General features: G+C 39.4%; 1 protein-coding gene across 1 annotated transcript in view; it reads right to left on the bottom strand.

Annotated features, from left to right (window-relative positions):
• Positions 1–17117, bottom strand: part of LOC134136559 (collagen alpha-6(VI) chain-like) — a 64591-nt gene extending 47474 nt beyond the window's left edge. Inside the window, exons 1-7 of the mRNA XM_062568475.1 lie at positions 17068–17117; positions 8756–8841; positions 6141–6731; positions 3975–4574; positions 2684–3307; positions 1258–1809; positions 27–575 (exon numbers count right to left, since the gene is read on the bottom strand). Of these exons, the coding sequence (XP_062424459.1) occupies positions 27–575; positions 1258–1809; positions 2684–3307; positions 3975–4574; positions 6141–6731; positions 8756–8841; positions 17068–17117 (3052 nt within the window). The remainder of the gene's footprint in view (positions 1–26; positions 576–1257; positions 1810–2683; positions 3308–3974; positions 4575–6140; positions 6732–8755; positions 8842–17067) is intronic.
• Between the last annotated feature and the right edge of the window lie 2889 nt (positions 17118–20006).

Below are 20006 nucleotides of genomic sequence, written 5' to 3'. Positions count from 1 at the left end.
CAAAGTGGGTTACCACCATCACTTACAATTTTCTAGATTGCAAATTTCAAAGAGAATCTGCTTCTCCAGGAAGTTAATGTTATCCTCAAAGAACACTTTGTCTTGAGTGCCAGCAATCTCCACAAGCTGGGAATTGTTTGCCTGGAGCATACCAATGGCATAAATGGTGATACCTTTGTCCCGCATGGCCCTGGCTGGGGTTTTCACTGGATCTTGGGATTTCCCATCAGTGATCACTATTAGGTACTGTTTTAATTCAGGACGCCCTCCCCTATATCGGTCAAAGCAAGAGGCAGCAAAGCTCAGTGTTTTCCCGGTAAGTGTTCCTGATTTGATCTGCTGCATTTCCTGAATGGCTCTCTGCAGATCACTCATGGTGCTGTATCTGTCAAGCTGGAACTCTTCTCTTATTTCAGAGCTGAACTGCAGCAAGCCAATTCGAACATTATCAAGCCCAACATCCACTTTGGCCACAAATGACTGCATGAAATCCTTCATCTTCTGAAACTCAGCTGGACAAATACTCTCTGAACCATCCACTAGGAAAACAACATCAGCTCTCAAATTCTTACAGACTAAGAAACAAAGGAGAAAAGAATAGGTTAATATCAGAGATCTCTTTTCACCTGCACTTTTAACACCTTAGTTGCATCAACATCCAAAAAACTGTGAATGACAGAACAGTCAGACAGATTTCTCCTCAGCAAGTCTGCCCAAAAGAATTATATCCAGACAGTGAACAGTAAATTTAATGTAATTTAACATGTGACCACAAGCTGGAGACTACTGGAGATAACATGTCAGAAAAACATTCCGTGACTTGGCTATTGAAAAGCATTGCATTGTCTTCCTGTGAAAGACAATGTCCTGCAATGCATAAACTACTCTTCTGGTTAGAACCACAAGGATCTTGGTGTTAGACTGTAGGCAATTCAGGATAGGCGTTATCACTGTGTCCCTTATCTGTTCTCACAAAATGGGAATGGCACATGTCAAAACCTAAGTACTTAGATTTCTACATTGAGCATTTTAAGGAATTAACTGTTATTTTTATTGTTTCATTTTGTTCAGACTGGTGAAAATTGTACCTTGAAAGAGGGTAACCTAGCCCTGACCTCATTCTGAGACCATCCGCACACAAATTTCTAGTTATTTCTGTTTATGTAGCAATATCCTCTTCAGCATAACCAAAATTGTATGAGCACATTCTAATACTAGGTGCTTGGAAGGGATCCAACTGTACTGAGAAACTCTTACCATTTGTTGAACAGATATCTCGCACAATGTCATGTTTAATAAGCTTCAGGGAATCAAAGTTGTTCACAAAGAATACTCTGTCTTTTGTCTCCGCTATTTCTGCCAGCTCTTTCTGAACAGCCTCCTTGACGCCAATGGCATATACAGCGATCTTCTGCTGCCTCAGCTCTTCTGCTGCCTGATTCACCGTATCTTGGGATTTACCATCTGTAATCGCTATGAGGATCTGTGGAACATTTTCCCTGGCAGCCATTTTGAATAGACTTTTCATTGACCTTAAAGCATTTCCAGTTTGGGTGCCTCCACCTATTTGATCAATATTCCTAATTGCCTCTGTTAACCTCGTCATTTGGTTATGCTGGCCAAGCATGAATTCTGTCCTCGACTCGGCTGAATACTGAACCACGCCAAAGCGAACAGCGCTGGCACCAACTTGAAACATCCTGATCATCTCATTCATGAATGTTTTCATGTCCTCGAAATCAGATGGATTTATGCTGTCAGAGCCATCAATCAAGAAATAAATGTCAGCTTCCTCTGTGTCCATACAAGCTAATCAGAAAAAAAAAATGGTGGGATAGCAATCAGGACTGGAATTAAGGTATTAAAGGGTATAAATCATTTGAGAAAAACAGAAATAAAAGTAAACATGGTGGAGTACAGTAACAATGTGACAGACAGTAAAGACAAAAGAAGGGAAAAAATAAACACAGAAATCAAGCTATTTTGAGAGTGGTAAAATAGGCTTTTAGAGGACAGCTTGGTGTGATTTAGTTACGAATAAGTAAATATTACCAGGATTTACATCATTATGCTTCTATTCTAGAGGCATTACTAGCTTCTCAGAGCAAACTATTTTAAATGGCATGGCTCAGCTATTCCTGGAGGTGACTGGATGACAGTGTACTTCACAACACACTTCACAAAACTTGGAGGCAATATCAGCCAGGACATGATTTTGGTAAGCACAAAGAAAATTAAGTTAGAAACATCAGAAAAAATAGCCTGGATTCAAGTAACTGAGAAAATGATCCCATTTAATTTTAGTGGAAGCTGTAAGGGTACATTCATTTATGGGATTTCAAAGAACAAATGTTATTAAGCTGTAAGAATTAGAATGGACAATTAACCCAAAGAATCCAAGGACCTGAACATGAGGGAGACTGGGAATTTGTTAAAGTGGAAGGGTTAAAGGCCTCCTGGCAGGCCTGTCCTGATAGGGCAGGAATATGTAGGGGACGGTTCCAAGCAGGGCAAATCTTACTTGAGACTAACGGTGTCTCCACCCCCACCAGAACTCTACAAACCTCACTAAAACCTTTCTGAATCTTATTTTCCTCCTGCATTAAGTGCCAACTGGGCATATGCCTGCATCAAGCCTGGCAGCACAACATGTTTAAATAGGAATTATATATTTACTTCTTACCTTCTTTCAGACTCTGTGATTGTAATGGGACTACAAAGGTTTTTGTCACAATCTCGTTACAAAGTCGTTTTTTAATTTTCCATCCAATATTTGACAGCTGTAGAAAAAACTTCAGGCTGATGAGGTGTTTCCTTGGGGGATAGGTTGCAATTTTATCAAGCTTGCTACTCTCTGTGACATTTTGGACACCCACAGCATAGACAGTAACACCTTTACGCCTTAGTTTAGATGCTGGTTCGGCGTAATCATCCAACGATTGGTCATCAGTGATAACCACAGCAATTTGCTGCACTCCATGTTTTTGCCTGCTACCTGCTTCTTCAGTAAAAACCTTCTTCCTCAGGAAGTCAATAGCTACTCCAGTGTATGCTTGCCCACCTCGATACGGTAAGTTCTTCAAGTAGGTCAGGATTTCTGATTTGTCCTTGAATGTGTCCAGGGTGAACTCTAGCCTTGGTTCATTACTGTATAGCACTAATCCAACTCTTACATTACTTGGGCCAATATCCAGGGCATTAACAATTTTTAACAGAAAGGCCCTAATCAGCTGAAAGTTTTTTGACCCAATTTTGCTGGATTCATCCACAAGAAAAACAATATCTGCAATAGTCGCACTGGAACACACTAAAAGCAAAGTAAGTAAAAGGAAGATAAGATTAATGTAGATCGCACTGAGATAATTGGCAGGTACAGTTGGAGTAAGTTATTTAGAAAAAGATTATATGCAAGACAGTGCCAGTAAGGCACCAAATCTAAATCCCTATCAGCCCGAACAGCTAAGATTTTTTTTTATTTATTTACATGGTAAAAGACAGCCCTGAAATAAATACTAGATCTTAAATCCCTTCTTGTCCACACTACAAGGAATTCTGCAAGACAAGTATCTTTTCTCACTCTACTGCAGAGTGACTGCTAATCAAAACACCCCAGGACATTTGGGAAGTTGTTCTGTGGTTAAATACAAACTCTCTTATGGCTATTTTCTAGAAACAAAATTTAGATAAAGTTGTTGCCTCAGTCAGAACAGGTATTTCACTACAACCAACCTCGCAAAAGTGAAGTTCTGTTCCTTTCGGTTAAAACAGCTAAATGCTAAACTGTGCCTGGGCAAGTATTGCCTCAAGACAGCAAAAGATGGTAAATATTTTGTCAATTCAATAACTCTGTAAAACACAATCATCAACTGTTTTCATTCTGCTCTTCCCTCACAGCTACTTGAGAAGTTGTTCTGGATTACCAATGGGTTAGAAGTTACTCAGGCTGCTGTTTTTTCTCTGGTGACACACCATACCTGCTGGCACACTTGGATCAAGGTCATAAAGCTTCTGAACAGAGGCTTCCATATCACTGACAACATTTTGCTGCACGAGATCAATGCTCTCTCCTTCGTAAATCTGGTAAGTCATGGTGAAGGGGGCTCTCACCTTTGCTTCTTCTTTTTTAGAGTTTCCAATATCAACTGAAACAACTTTTACCCCCATCTCTTCCAGTGCCCAAGTTGCCTCCATGATATCGTCTCTGGATTCAGAGGGTGTGATGACCACTACAACTTGTGGAGTGCCTTCACTGAGCCGGCTTCCAGCACCATCCACAAAAAAGGTTTCCTGCAAGAACTCCAGGGCATTTCCAGTCTGCAAGGAGCCTCCAGCAAATGCAACACTGTGCTGAATGTGGTCAAGTACCTCTTCTTTATTTTCATATGTGTTCAGTAAAAACTCCACCTGTCCTATCCCGCTAAACTGGGCTAGGCCAATACTGTACTTATTAAGCCCAACGTCTAGCTGTTTGACTATCTGGGAGATGAAATGTTTTACTTCCTCAAAAGCTGAAGGCGTCATATTCTCAGTGGAGTCAATAAGGAAAATAACATCAGCATATTGTTTTGCAAATGCTGCAGAGAGGGAAAAAATGTGATAAATCAGTAAATCAGCTGCAGAAAGGAACACTGTCAACCTGTACTCAGACTTGAATATAAGCTAAACTGCAATTGCAAATATTTTGTTGATCTCCACCATTTTAAGCTCAGGCCTCAGTTTTAACTCTATAGTATACCATTAAACATGAGATATAATTGCTATAACTTTGTGTCTTAACAAATTAAAAAATACTCTAGTGAAACTAACTCTGCAACAAATATCTAAAGAAAAAAATGGAGAAACTCTACATTTGACAATATTCAGGGTGTTTCATCTTTCTCCTACCTAATCTTCTACTTGTGACTATGAGAATGAGATTGCATGCTCTATTATCGCCTTCTTTTGATATTCCACTAAACAAGGTCTTCTATATCACAGTTGGAATCTATTTTGCATCTAAGAATTGGATCCATCTAAGTACTTCAGAGTATATTCACCTTCATAACAACCCCATGAGAAGTTGCTTTATTGGGCAGACAGTTCCCTTGAAAATATTGGAGGAAGCACCATAACGTGAACAAAGTGATTCTAGCTTTTCCTATAGTCAAAGGAAAGAGATACGCATTTCCAAAGGGTAATTCAGATGCAAGGCAAATAAAACTGGGCCTAAATATAGAGCCTTCAATGTAGCACAGTTTATGGTGAAGAAGGAAATTAAGGCCAAGTGCCTAAATACCAGCATAGTCTCTAACCTCTAATCTTTCCTTTTTTTGATCAGCCAGTTGAGAAACTAGTGGGGGAGCCTAACCACTGAAAAAAAAAAATCCTTTGATTTTTAAACACAGTGACATTATATTTTAAACATTTATAATTGTTTTTAAACCACTCAAATCTTTCTTTGATTTCAATTTTACTACCAAGCTTCTTTTATATCCCTCCCTCTTTCACCATTCACCAATGACAGTCTCTAACAAAACAGGGAAAATAAATATACTTTCTGTGGATTGTGCTGCTCAGAAAATATATGGAAAGGATGAGAAAACATGGCTTCCCTTCATTTTTGCTGCTCCTAGAACATGAGGGGAAAGTCACCATTTCAGAAGCAGGTTTTTGAAAGAATTTTAAAAGTGTCATCAAAAACAGCTTGATCAAGAAATAATTTTCTGTTAAACTGTTAGGTGACATCAAAATGAAAGAAAATGTTTTCTGTAAAAAGGTTCAACTAGCTCTAATGAGATGGAACTGAATGTACTTCACAGATTCTGTGAGTCTGACCTTGATTTTCTTTACAATAGCTTAAGACTCCAGTCGCAGAAAGCACCAAGCATAAGCTTATCTTCATATTTTAACAACTAAACCTCATGGACCTCAACATAGACAACTAAATATATGTTAAAAAGAATCTGGATGTAATCCTGAGCTGGGACCTATCTCAAAATTAGCCCCATTTTTTTCAATGGAGTTACATGAAGGAAACATTGGTGTAAACCATATCAGAATCAGGATCACTTTTCTACATCTTATACCTTATGCTCTACTTATTTTCATAATTATACAGTACAAACAACTGACATGGCATCAGTATAAGGACAATTTCTTACCTTCTATCTGGCTTTCAACTGCAAAGCAGAAGTTTCTCAAAAGTCTTATGGAGAGGTCTTGAAGATCATCAAAGCTATCAACGCTGTACAGAAATTTATTAAAAGGTTTGCTGGCTATTTGCTGCAGCTCAGCTTTATTCTGAACACCAACTGCAACAACGTAGACAGAGATGCCTCTCTCTCTCAGCTTCCTGGCAGGCCCTTCAACTTCATCTTTGGATTCTCCGATGCTGATTAGAATGACTACCTGCGGGACATAATCCTTAGCTCTGCTACCAGCAAATTCAGTGAAGTACACAGTGCTGACAAAATCCAGAGCTGTCCCTGTGTAAGTTTCTCCCCTCCCATATGGCAAATCTTCAATCTGCTTCAGCACATCACTTTTCGATGAATACTGATTCAGCAAGAATATTCGGTAAGTCTCATCACTGTACTGTGCCAGCCCAACTCGGATCGCATCAAGGCCAATATCAAGGCTTGAAACAAAAGTGGAGAGGAAATCCTTCACCTTCTGAAAGTTTTCTTGGCCAATGCTTGTTGATGTATCCACTAAAAAGACAATGTCTGCCAAAGTGGCTTTTCTGCAATCTGCTCAAGAAAGATGGTATTAAAGAATTAATTACTATTGTTTCTTCTCCAGCTTTTAATTTTTTATCAGCAAAGAGGAGCCGACTGTCCTTTGTCAACCAACACCGAAACACTTTTCAAACTGAATTTTACATCTTGTTATTCATGAAATACATTAGAACTGTGTTGCAGGTTTCTGTCTCATCCTTCTCTTGTCACACCTTCCCCCCCACCCCATTATCATGAATATTTTAAAGGTAGGCGATATTACTGAAAACTAGTTAAAAATATATTAAATACACATGAAGTCAAAGCCCATATTTTGACAACACACTGCAATTTCATGTAGTTTGACTGTGAATAGCAAAAAGAAAATAAGAAAAAGAAAGGGTTCTTGCTGTGGGTGACTGTCCAGCTACCTTTTCTACTATAATACAAAGCATCTGTAGAATACTTTAAGAGAGTTCCTGCAGAGCAGCAAAGTCTTTCACTTCATAGATATACTTAACAGTTGGCTGACTGGTTATTTCTTGAAGCTCAGACAAAGCAGCATCTTTAATGCCTACAGCACACAATGTGATTCCTGCATCTTTGACTAAGTTTTGACTGTGGCTAAGTTTTGAATATTATCTTAAGCCTGTCCATCAATGAGCACCACAGCAATTTGGGGAACTCTTCCTCCTTTCAGCTGCCAGTATGTGCTATAAAGTGGTTTTTTCTAGCATGAATTGGAGACTATTGCCAGTTTTGGCACCCTCCCCCCTTTTATATTGTAATTTCTGCATCTTCTATAAAATATCTTTCTTATTACAGTAAGTGTCCCAAAAGAACTTGGTGTGTGGCACATCACTGTACTGAATCATACTAACACGGATTTTGTCTTCCCCAGTATCAAAGCCATTGACCATTTTGTACAAGAAGTTTTGTATGATCTTGAAGTTCTATGTCCCTACACTCCAGGATTCATATATGAGGAAGATGATGCCTGCCATGGAAGCTTCCCTGCAGACTGAAGAAACATTCTTTAACTTTCCTGTTTCCTGAAAAGGGTAATCTCACCTCCTGTTTGATTTTCAGAATCCAAGATCTGTCAGCCTTTTACAAAAAATATCCTTCTATCCAGCCTGGTAAATTCTTGGTATTCATTAGTTTGTCCTTTCCCTCCATTCATCATACAGAGGAAGTGAGACTACGTTCATCTGCAACTCCATTCTTAGGCAGAGGAGGGAGACTGAACTCACACCAGCACAATCTCTACATTCAGCCTTCTCCTAAGAGCCAGTACACACACATACAGTGAATGCATACAGTAATTGCTCTACACACTTCTGTAACTATACTAAAGCCATAAGAATGTTGAGCTGCTGTCAAGTAAACTCAAGGGAAGAGTCACTTTGGCACTTTGAGCCTACATTGCAAGCACAGATTATTAATAAAGTATTTATTAGCTTGGGGAAAAAAATCACACTGGCTTAAATAAGAAGACTAAGCACACTTGCTTGTAGTAAATACTGGGCTCACATTTCCACATCTCTCAAAAGTAAACAACGCTACCTGGACAAGGTTGAAATGGTCATGATTTTCCCCAAACTGACAGACATGCAGGAAATATTTTGCAACTGGGCAGATTATTTCCTCAAGCACATTCTCCAAAACTGACTATCAAAATGAAAATGGTGAGCCCTGTAACATATCTTGCATTTGGCAGTCTTGCAAATAACATCTAATTTGGATGGCAACAGTTTTAGAGGACAATATGAAGTGTGTATATAATTTAAGAGTTTTTCATTGTTTTTGAAAATGTAGATCAGCATGCATGAGCAACAAAAAACTTTAATGAGCTGTTCCAGTTAATTTTACTGGTTAGGACACCTGTCCTATTCTAGTTCAAACATATACTTCCTAAAAATATATCACAGCATCCCTACTTACACAAGGAATAAACTATCACCAGTTTTTCACATCTCTCTAGCACTGGGAACAAGTGGGAAAGAAGGAATTTTGCTATGATTTTAACGTGAAAAAGAGTCATTTCTTTAGTCAGTTACCAGTCTGCTGTGCATCTGTACAGCAGCAGGTGATTGCAAAGAGAAGAATAAGAAGTGGCTTCCAGTCCTCCATGTTGAGAATATCCCTAGAAAAAGAAACAAAGCCGATGAGAAATTCAGAGCATAACTTTCTCAGAAGGAACTTTTTATTTGTGGGGGAAAACGGTAAGTGCATTTTAATCATTGATATTTTCTAGTCACATACAATTTAACATAGTGCTTTAAATTTGTATTTTCTTCCCTCAATGTGTAGCAAAGTTTTTGACCATGGAGTCATTACAGTTTGATACTGATGTACAGGATATCCCCAAAGTGAACTGTTAATGCTCTGCTCTCATACAGTCATGCTCTGCTTTCACTGGTTCATACAGTTACATTTACCACAATCAAAAGTTCAGCTGAAAGCAAGCTGTTGAAAATGCGAGATTAATGGTTGCTACACTTCTAAGATTCTCCTCTAGTCTTGAATCTCCTTATAAACCCATCTATTTAACAGAAAACATTGGTGATGGCCTCTATATAAAATAGGCATAGATACAAAACATGCCTGTTGGCCAACCATGAAGACACTTGCTGTATTAAAGTGCCACAAACTCATGCTAATGGAAAAGGGAATGAAAAAAAAATCCCTCTCAGCAAGAAAGTATAAAATTAAGCAACATATTGAACATAGGCACTCTAAACATTAGAGAACAATACAGTTTTGAAAAACTTTTACATTGTAGAACGTAAGTACACTACACAGCTTAAAGAATAAAAAGGATTAATCAGTCAGAGCCTTGGAGGCTGAACATGCAAGAATACATGGACATGAAAATATTGCAAATGTTTTTCTCTGAGCTACTGATGTTCTCTCTGCTTTCTGACCAGTTCCAGCTGCTTCTCCCCTATTTCTACCCTTGCAGTCTGTCCCAAATAAAACTGAGCTGTACAGCACAAAGCACAGAGTGTTACCAGATGGAAGGAAATACTCTCGACAAAATCCACAAACACAACAGCCAAATGCTTCTCTGTGGTGACATGAGTAGCAAAGAACCAGGCTGGTTGGATCTGTCTAGCAGGGAGGGTAAGAAAACCAAGTGTAGTGCTTATTAATTCTATGACCTTCAGTTACTGAAGTATTTAAAATAGATGAGTAAAAGATACCATTGCTGCATTTCAGCCTGACAAGTCCTTCTCTTACCAGCCTGTATAGCTGAGCATCTGAGGATGTTTTCTTTCCCATTACAGGAGAAAAAAAATAACTTGATACAGATGCTATCTACGTTTTACTTCTTTCCTGTGGATGTGCATATCAGAGGTACTGCTGTTCAGCATTACATGTAATCTCTTCCTTAGGCCTCCAGAACACAGCTATTGGCAGCAGGGATTCTGCAAAAACTAGGCTAGGGAGAAGGGCTGAGGAACTAGTCATTGAGGAGAGTGAAGCAAATTCAGCAATGGGGATAGATGGAAGAAGTGTTTCCCCCGACACTTAGATTTCTCCACAGCCCAGATCCCAGGCCATCTTATACACTAAAGCCCTTACACTCTGAGGGGTGCTGTATAAAGGAACTGCACAAAGAGAGCAGCTTGAAGCCCTTTCTTCCCTTCTTGGGGGCTTCCCACAGTGGAGTAGCAATGGTCCCAAAGCCTTCTGTGTGCCGTATTTGAGGCACTTTAATGACATGCTCAAAATTCCGTGCAAGCCCCTCATCACTTTTTCAGGGGTACAGCTTTGCCACTAAAATTTCTTTACCCAGACTTACAATACATCACTCTTGCACTAGATGAAAGCTGGGGTACATGAAAGACTTTTGCCAAGGAGTCTTTACATGTTTACAGTTCCATCAAAGTGGTAGTGCAGGATACTCTGTAATATAGTACAGTTATTGCTGCTTCCCAATAACATGTGGTTAAACCCTAAAACATTTATGAAATACAAACTTCTTGCTCCTCAAGCACAGGCAGACAAGTGCAGGAGCCAATAACGAAAGAGTTGTATCTAGTCCCTGGCAAATCATTGTCTGGCTGCTTAATTCATTCGTAGCTTTTTCCTATCACAGCCTAGAAGAAACTGGAGGACCGAGATCATTCCAACAAACTATGAATACCATTTGGTTGCTGCTTGGTGGTTTGGAGAAGATAAAAACAGATGTTGTAAAAATGGATGGTGCAGAGTTCTGGATGCTGAAGTTTCTTCCAAGAAAGGGTGTCTCTTTTAAATTATTTCTTAAGGAGTTGATGCTCACAAGTGCTGTTAAGGAGCTGGTTGGAGATGTTCTATTTTTCTTTCCTTCCTCTTTTTTTTTTTAACCCATCAAGGGTGACTGCAATGAACCATGAAGCTGACACCCCAACTTCAAGAAGAGCCATTCACTTTCCTGAGCGCTACTCAGGCAGATAAAAAGAGAGGAAGTTTGAGGAGTTGGGCATGATGGAATGAGCAAAGTCACAGCAGGAGCAGAAGTATTATTGATCCAAAATCAGCACCTGCAAAGTTTTACTGACCCTGACCTGTTAGGTCACAAGACATGATCCAAACCGTAGCATCTCAAAATCAAGCAAAGGCTGCAGCCCACTGGTTAATAAATACGACAAGGATGATGGAGAAGGATCAGCATAGACATTAAGAGCCAGCCAAACCTCAAGATTATGAATTTATAATCTTACATAAAATTGAGCAAGAAAGTTTGGCCTGTCACTTGCAGGTACTCTTATTACATATTGCACGTAATAATAAAACTTTGAGAACATCTCCAAGTGAAGGTTATCCCTACAACTACACTGATGAAGAACTATAATTGATGGTGGAACACTATGCTGTCAACAAAGAGGCTCCAAGCAAGCTAAGATTTTTAGATAAATGACTTTCTATATTGAGGGTAGGTCTGAAGACAAAACAGGGTTAAAATGGTTATCACTGCACACAATGCTTTAGTGTTAGTATAGTTTTACATAGTGAAGAAAATAATAAGAAAAGCATTAACCTGCAGATTAACAAAAGTCAGCAAAGTACAACATATGCCACAACTCACATACAGACATGTCATGGATAGCACAAAAAGAAAGGTAAAGAATATTTTCATAGGAGGTCATATTCTATTTTTCATTTCAGTAGCATTCAAATGAATACACTGCTGATTATCTATGAAAAATGTAAGCAGAGATATGGCAGATTAGTGGTTCAGAATTAATGACAGCAGCCAGATATGAAGAAAGATCAGTAGAAAAAAACAACACAGCTTATAATAAACCAATTAAACTTGGTCTCTTCAGAAAAAGAAAGTTTATTTCTGCTCCTGCCAATACAACAGCTGCACAAAGCTGAGCTCAATACAAGTCACACAAGAAGGTTCTGTTCATGTGTCCCTTTGGCTTTTCTGATGCTATAAAGTATTCCACATTAAAAGAAAAGAAAAAAAAAGAGGCAAACGGAAATAAAACAGGGAAAAAATTCAAAAAGAGAATGGAAAAAGAAAATCTGGAATATTTATGCGGAGGAAGAGTAGCTCAGATGTCAAGATGTAGCTTTTGCAGCTTCTGTTCATTGTAAGCCTGCCCAGAAATGGCCACAAGGTCTTTGAATGTACCCTAAATGTAGAAATCACTTCCACAGCTAAACTATTCTAAACTGACCTTTTAAAAATTGAGGATTTTGAGGAAGATGAAGCAGTCATCTTCCATCTGCAACTTACACAGTGGCATAATGGTGGTTTCTGATTCACTACATATTCCTTTCCTAGCAAAAAGTAACAATTGTTTATTTTTTCAACGCTACTTAGCAATGAGCTGACATGTTTATGAGAGTATTTATTTTAATCCCCAGATCTTACAGAGAGGTCTTACATTTTACATGACAACAGAAGTAACTTGGATATTATCTTCAACTGCCACTGAGTAGCTCAGTAACAGAAAAGACCTCCCACTGTAGTTACTCTAAGAATCTTATTCTTAATATATAGCCTATGTTAGAGATGTATTGGGCTGGAGGGGTCATAGTTATCTTTATGTTCTACCACCTTGCTATAACCAGAATTTCACACAGAACACTGTTGAAGCTACCAGTAAGACAGAGTAATCTAAATGCTGATCTGGCTCAGTATGTGATTTGAACCTGTTGGTTGATTCCTGGCAGATACTAGGATTAGAACAAAAAGACAGATGAACCACTTGTATTCCAGTCCTGGGTTTGACACTGAGTGCAACTTAGGCAAACCTAGGATGCTGGCTCAGCACTTTTTTAGGGTTCAGGGCTTCTGGTACTCTGATGAGAGTGGGACAACATCTGGAATTCCATCTCCGAGTTGAGTTAAACACAATCTCCCCAGCAGGTGTCTCTGACATTGTTTAATTCATAATAATTATGCTGGCATGAACACTGCCTAAATACATTAGAAACAGAGAGGAATGAGTGTGTGAGGATACACAGAAGCAATCATGCAAGAATAAGCCAGTCCATCCTCCCAACAACTTCCATTCATTAGAATCCAGCAGCAACCTTCTCAGAAGCAACCAGGGTCTCAGACATAGCCAATTCTTCTTCTTGGGGAAGGATCTCAGACAGAATCTTTAAAGAGAGGGAGGAAATTCAAGCTATGGCTACAGCACAAGTTAATTCACACACTAATCTTTTCAAATTTCCAGAAGGAAACATTTTCGAACTCTGAGCTGGAGGGTGGGAGGGTGGAGGCAGTCTATCAACATGTGCATGCAAATTGCTTTTCTATTTCTGTCATTTTCTTGCATGAACTTCTATTTACCCCACTGACCCACATGAAAAGTCCTAGTAATCAGAACAAAAGTCCACCTTGCCCAATCTCTTGTCTCTGTCAGTGGCCATCAGCCTAAGGAAAGAACATAGAGATGGAGGGATCTTCTTCTTTCCCATACATTGGTTTAAAGGTTTCCCGAGACAAAGGTTGCATTTCGGTGAAGAATGTACCATTTGTAAATTCTTCTCATTTGAGCACAGCCAATTTGATTGTTTATCCTATTCTAAACATTGCTTATATCCTATTGAAAGAGCAAGCCAAGTATCTGTGAAGAAACATATTGTTGACCAAATGCTGATATTAATAACAGTCATTATATCTTGGTTCTGCAAAGAAAAATTTAGTGGAAAGGCTACAGCTGCTCTAAAATCTTAGCACATGTTTAGTTCCAAGTTCCTAAGGTAACAGTATTCAGTATTACCCTATATCTTACAAATTACAAAAAAGCAATGAAAAGAAAAATATTCTGTCATATTTTATCCTCAGACAATAGCAAAACATCATATCCAGGTAGCACTATATCAAGCCATATTCTTGCTTTTAAAGGGTTTTTTGAAATGTCTTGGGGGTGAGGTTTCCCTTTCCCCTAAATCAGCCAAAGTAGAGTCTCAACAACATTAATGCCGAGTGCTCTTACCTATCCTTTTATATAGCCCTAAAGGTTCACCACGACACACATCTGAATTGCAAGCTAGCACAAGAATCAGAAGCAGGGCAAGGATGACAAATCGTAAGGATATGCTTATTCTCAGAATGTGTTGAACAAAGTCGTCATTACTATGTGGTGAATTATGGAAGTAAATATCCTTTCTCCCTATTTCCCCACTCTATGCAGTGGTGGTGGGAGTCACACTAACATCCTTCAAGCAACAAAATCCATTTCATGTAAGGAGCAGGGGGCAGGTTCATGTCCTTCTTATCAGTAATGTCATGCCCAATGATTCTTCACAGAGGAGGCAAATAAAGAAGCAGGTTGCAGAAGTCAATTTAATCTCCTAGAAAAATCCAAGTTTACTCTAAAAAGCTGCATGAGTGAAACATAAGAAAACTTGACCTCAAAACTAAATTAAAATCCACCATGAGTTCCTTTCTTCCGTCTACATGTAAGTTGCCACAGCAAATCAAGTTATTGTGAGTAGCAGTTGGACCTTCACCTAGACTAGTTTCATGTAGTTGTTGCAGATAAACTGTAACAGTGAAAATACAATAATGTAGACATTAGCAGTCAGAGTATATACTCAGGGTCTCCTGAGAATTTACACTGCAGTTCAAGGTCATACACTGGATTATTCTTGTTCCATGTTAAGTATGTTGCACAAATGTAACATACTCCTAGTAAGAGGAACACATGTTATCTTCTCTCAGGGAAGCACCACTAGAGAATAAACATAACAGACAGCAACATTTAATCAGCTAACTTGCAAGAATGACTCAAGTCAGCAACTTATGCAAAATGGATATTGCAAAATATGGATAAATGGAAAAATGGATATTGCATTGTCATGCAAAATATATTAGCTATATGCTAGATCAGAGAGAGAAGGCAAACCTAGAGGAGGACAGCACAAACCTGGATATCTTAACTGAACCTTTGCTAAAATACACCCAAAACTCATGGTAAAAAAAAAAAAAAAAAAAAAAAAAAAAAAAAAAAAGTTGATGATGATTTGTTCAGTCAAACAGTGTGGCAGGGGGAGGAGAAAGGAGTAATGGGCATTACAGGAATTAAAGGGGTGTGATTAAGCCTCAATTTCTGGAAAATGAAAGCAGCTTTTAAAAGCTTAGAAGTGCTGCCTTGATAAATAGCAGTAATACAAATTCACCATTGCCACTAAAATAACAGAATATTTCTTGTGGTGATGCAGAACATTTCAAAGAATGAAAAGCACAAGAGACTTTAAAGTCTCCATGCATGGAGAACTGAAGCAAAGAAAATTTGCTGGAGACTAAAATAGAAATACAAAGGCACGGACTGATTTACAGATATTATCTTCACATAGTACCTGCTGACTAAGTCTTTGTGGCAGTAAACTCTGGTGGGCTTTGCTTCTCTGTAGCTATAATGTTGGAAATTTTCAGAGCAAAATAATATGAGTGTATGGAAAACTCTAGAGTACCAATGCCATTATGCTTCAGGGGTATATGTGGCTGCTCAGTCGTACATACAAAATGCAGCTGCTGTTTTAGCAAGCGGCTAGACATTCCTCAGTAGCGTACACGTTCAAATTTTGTACAGAAGTCTAGTTCTCACCGTTATTCCATACACAACAAACAGTGACTGTTGAACTATACAACTACTTCTGTGCTGCCTAATGTAGTCCCTATTCGTCTACTTCAGGTTCTTCCAACCTCATGGCTCAGAATGTCCCCTGCTTTTAGGACCAGATAACATACACCTGCAACACATCTCCCACTGCTCCTAAACAGTGGATGCAGATGGGAACACGTTTCTAACTGGCTATTTATTTTCTCCCATCAAGAGCCCCAAGTGACACCAGTCTGCTTCAGGCTGCTTCTTTAAATAATTTAAACGGGTACATTGCAATTTTAAAACATATGTAGACTAGTTTCTCTACTTACACCATCTATTTTATCTTATCTTCACGAAACCACAGGGATAGGCAATCATGCATTACATGCAGCGTAAGCAAAGAAAACTACACTTCCTACCTGGATTCTTATTTCCTAAATTAAAATGAAATAAATAATTTCAAGGAAAACTCATGTCCTACGTCTCATATACATGGTGGTAAAATTCTAAGTAATCCACTCAGAAAAGATATGCAGTATCATACAGCATTACCAGTTCTGCCTACTAAGCTAACAGTCTGCTACTTCCAAAAAATACCTGAACATAACAAAGAATAAACAATGTTCTATCATAGGCTATCTAAATATGCATAAATACAGTTATTTATACAAATTATATGTATATAAACGTATACACACACACACAAATGCTATGTAAGACACTAAGACACTAATTTTCAAAAATCTAAGTCTACTTCTATGAGATTGCAGTATGATGATTATTAAAAGCCCTTAGAAAACAGTATACATGTTCTACAGCCCATGTTACTGCCAGCATTTTTCCTTGTTTGTTCCCAGAGACACATTAATATGCATACAACAAATCTCAAAGGAAGAAACAGATCAACAGAATTCCTATATTCTTTAAATGTTTCACAAGGACTGCTTGCAATTACACTTTGCTTCTCTTTTTTTTAATGACTAATGTCCCAATTTTACCTTCAGTTGCTTCAGTGCTTTATACATGTGAAAGACATTTGCTGCCAGAAGGAAATGCAAAGTCAAATGTTAATATACGTCTTAAGCACACTATCAAAAGCATGCAGGTTTTGAAGCAACATCTGTCTTTCACCTATAATTTAGAACCATGTTGCATGCATACAGTCCGTAGCATCGCCCTGCACAATCCTCCTGTGGGCACATTTTACCTCTCCTGATTGTGTATAAACTAAGAAAAGAGTTCTTGTAACAACTTCAAATTCTGTTTCCACCAGTGTAAATGAATGTGATTATGTAGCTTTCTCCTACCTACTGAAGCACTCCGGTTGGATTTCTTCAACTTTATACGCCGATTTCATTCTTCAGGAAGTCATTTGGAAAAGCCTGAGCCTTAGAGCACAACAGACAGACAACTTCAGCCCACATATCCAAGTTAGTTATCTCTTTTTTTCCACCCTTTCCTCCTCCTAAAGCAAATTTAAAGTCTGGATTCCTCCTGTGTGACTTTCCTGTTTTACCAAAACAGTAAAATCAGGAGAAATCTGTTCCGCCCCTGACCTCACCACCCTCCTCATAACGTTCATGTATTGAACTTTTGCCACTGAAACATACCAATACCAGAAGGATAAGTACGGTTACAAAAATTAATTAAAAGATTTTCCAAATGGCAGCTCTCCATGTAAATGAGGAAATCTTTTATCCTTTATTTCTCCTTTTTACAGGCATTTTTTTTTCTACAGCCTCTTTCTTGTTAGCACTCAAACGTCTCAGCAAGAGACTTGCAGCTTCACCCACTCCAGGTTTCTCAGCGGAAAGCATAGCTCCCTAACGATCCCAAGTACAGCCACATGGCCAGCCACTGACTCAAGCAGCAGTCCTAAGGAAGAAGAAACTCTTCCGAGTGGGTGATTTACCTGTCTTTGGAGCTCAGTGTAACCATCACGAGTTTACAGGCAATTCAGAAGATGCTTTTGTCCAAAAAGACAAAAGGCCCCTGCTGGATAGGATGTGGCCATGAGGATGGGATTCTCCTTTCTCCTCAAAGTGTCTGCACCTGAACCTAACTGAAGAAACTGACTGACATTAAAAATCATTTTCATTTGCTGTTAGACTTGGTGTCTTTTTGCCAGCTAGTGGGATTAAGGTTTACTTGCTGACTTGATTCGAGGAATAGAGAGATGGTCATAATGATTCTCTATTTCAGTATTTCGTACAGCTTTTATATGTTTGTTTTCTTTTTCCTTTTATAAATAGAATTTAAAGATTAGTATGTTATTTTTCTGCAAGTATTAAATATTCACAGAATCTCCACAACCTCTCTGGGCAGCCTGTTCCAGTGCTCCATCACTCTCACAGGACAGAAGTTTTTCCTCATGTTCAGATGGAACTTCCTGTGTTTCAGTTTCTGCTCATTGCGTCTTGTCCTGTCACCTGGCACCACTGAGAAGACTCTAGCCTCATCCTCTTGACACGCTCCCTTAAGGTATTTGTAGACATTGATAAGATCCCCCCTCAGTCTTCTCTACTCAAGGCTAATCTGGCCCAGTTTTTGCAGCCTTTCCTCATAAGAGAGGCTCCAGTCCTCTCATTATCTTTGCAGTCCTATGCCAGACTCTCTCCAGTAGCTCCATGTCTCTCTTGTACTAGGGAGGAAGTCCAGAATTGGACATAGTACTCCAGATGTGACCTCACCAGGGCTGAGTAGAGGGAGAAGATCACCTCCCTCGACCTGCTGGCAACACTCTTCCTAATGCACCTAAGGATACCATTGGCCTTCCTGGCCATAAGAGTACATTGCTAATTCATAGAATCATAGAGTCAGCAAGGTTGGAAGGGACCTCTGGAGATCATCTCATCCAACCCCTCTGCTCAAGCAGGGTCACCTACAGCATGTTAGAAAGTGCTATGTCCAGATGGGCCTTGAATATCTCCAGAGAAGGAGACTCCACAACCTCTCTGGGCAACCTGGTCCAGTGCTCTGTCACCCTCACAGTGAAGAAATTCCCCCTCATATTCAGGCCGAACTTCCCGTGGTTCAATTTTTGCCCATTGCCTCTTGTCCTGTCACACGGGACAACTGAAAAGAGTTTGTCCCCATCCCCTTGACACCCTCCCTTCAAATACTTATACACATTGATAAGATCCCCCCTCAGGCTTCTCCTCCCCAGGCTGAAGAGGCCCGGCTCTCACAGCTGTTCCTCGTAGGGCAGATGCTCCAGCCCTCTGATCATCTTCATAACCCTATGCTGGACTCCATGCATGTCTCTCTGGTACTGAGGAGACCAGGACTGGACACAATACTTCAGATGTGGCTTCACCAGGACTGAGCAGAGAGGCAGGATCACTTCTCTCGACCTGCTGGCAACACTCTTCCCAATGCACCCCAGGATATCATTGGCCTTCCTGGCCTCAAGGGCACATTGCTGGCTCACTGTCAATTTGTCATCCACCAGCACTCCCAGGTCCTCCTCTGTAGAGCTGCTCTCCAGAAGGTCAGCCCACAGCCTAGGGTTATTCCTCCCTAGGTGCAGGACCCTGCACCTGCCGTTGTTGAATCTCATGAGGTTTCTCTCCACCCATCTCTCCAGCCTGTCTAGGTCTCTCTGAATGGCAGCACAGCCTTCTGGGGTATCAGCCACTCCTCCCAGTTTGGTATCATCAGCAAACTTGCTGAGGGGTCACTTTGTCCCTTCATCCATGTCATTGATGAATAAGTTGAGGTTGATCCTTGCTAGCCTTGTCCCCTAATTCTGCGCATTGAGTAAGTGACTTGCACAGCTCAGTAGCTGTGCCAGAGTGTCTGTGGTTTTCTAGGAAACAGAGGGAGAGTCATTAAATGGATTATGTTAGAAAGGAATTTTTGTATTTTACAGAATGGAATTTAACTGTTCCATTGAAATCTTATTCATTATATCTATATTTTTCCTGCTGGCTTAAATAACATAAACAGCAAGGAGTATAGGTTAACATGATTAAAACTATGAACCCTAATATCCCACGTCCTCAAAGAGCTCTTACCTACCCCAAAATTAAAATTATAGGTCATGTATTTGGTCAAGATGAACCCTCCAAATGCAGAGAGTCTAACAGACAGCCCAGCTAATTATGATGCCTCATCTGAGGCATATCTACATGGTCCCTCCTGAAATCAATGAGTTGAATGTATTAAGCACATATTTATATTCCCTTAGGATCAGGACTCGAGTTCTCAGTACCTTTTAAAAGTCTTTCCTATTTACTTGTCTTCC

This window comes from Rhea pennata, chromosome 2, assembly GCF_028389875.1.
Source record: "Rhea pennata isolate bPtePen1 chromosome 2, bPtePen1.pri, whole genome shotgun sequence".
NCBI classification, from domain to species: Eukaryota; Metazoa; Chordata; class Aves; order Rheiformes; family Rheidae; genus Rhea; species Rhea pennata.
The sequence above is the reverse complement of the archived record's forward strand: the minus strand, read 5'-3'. Positions and strand labels throughout refer to the sequence as shown.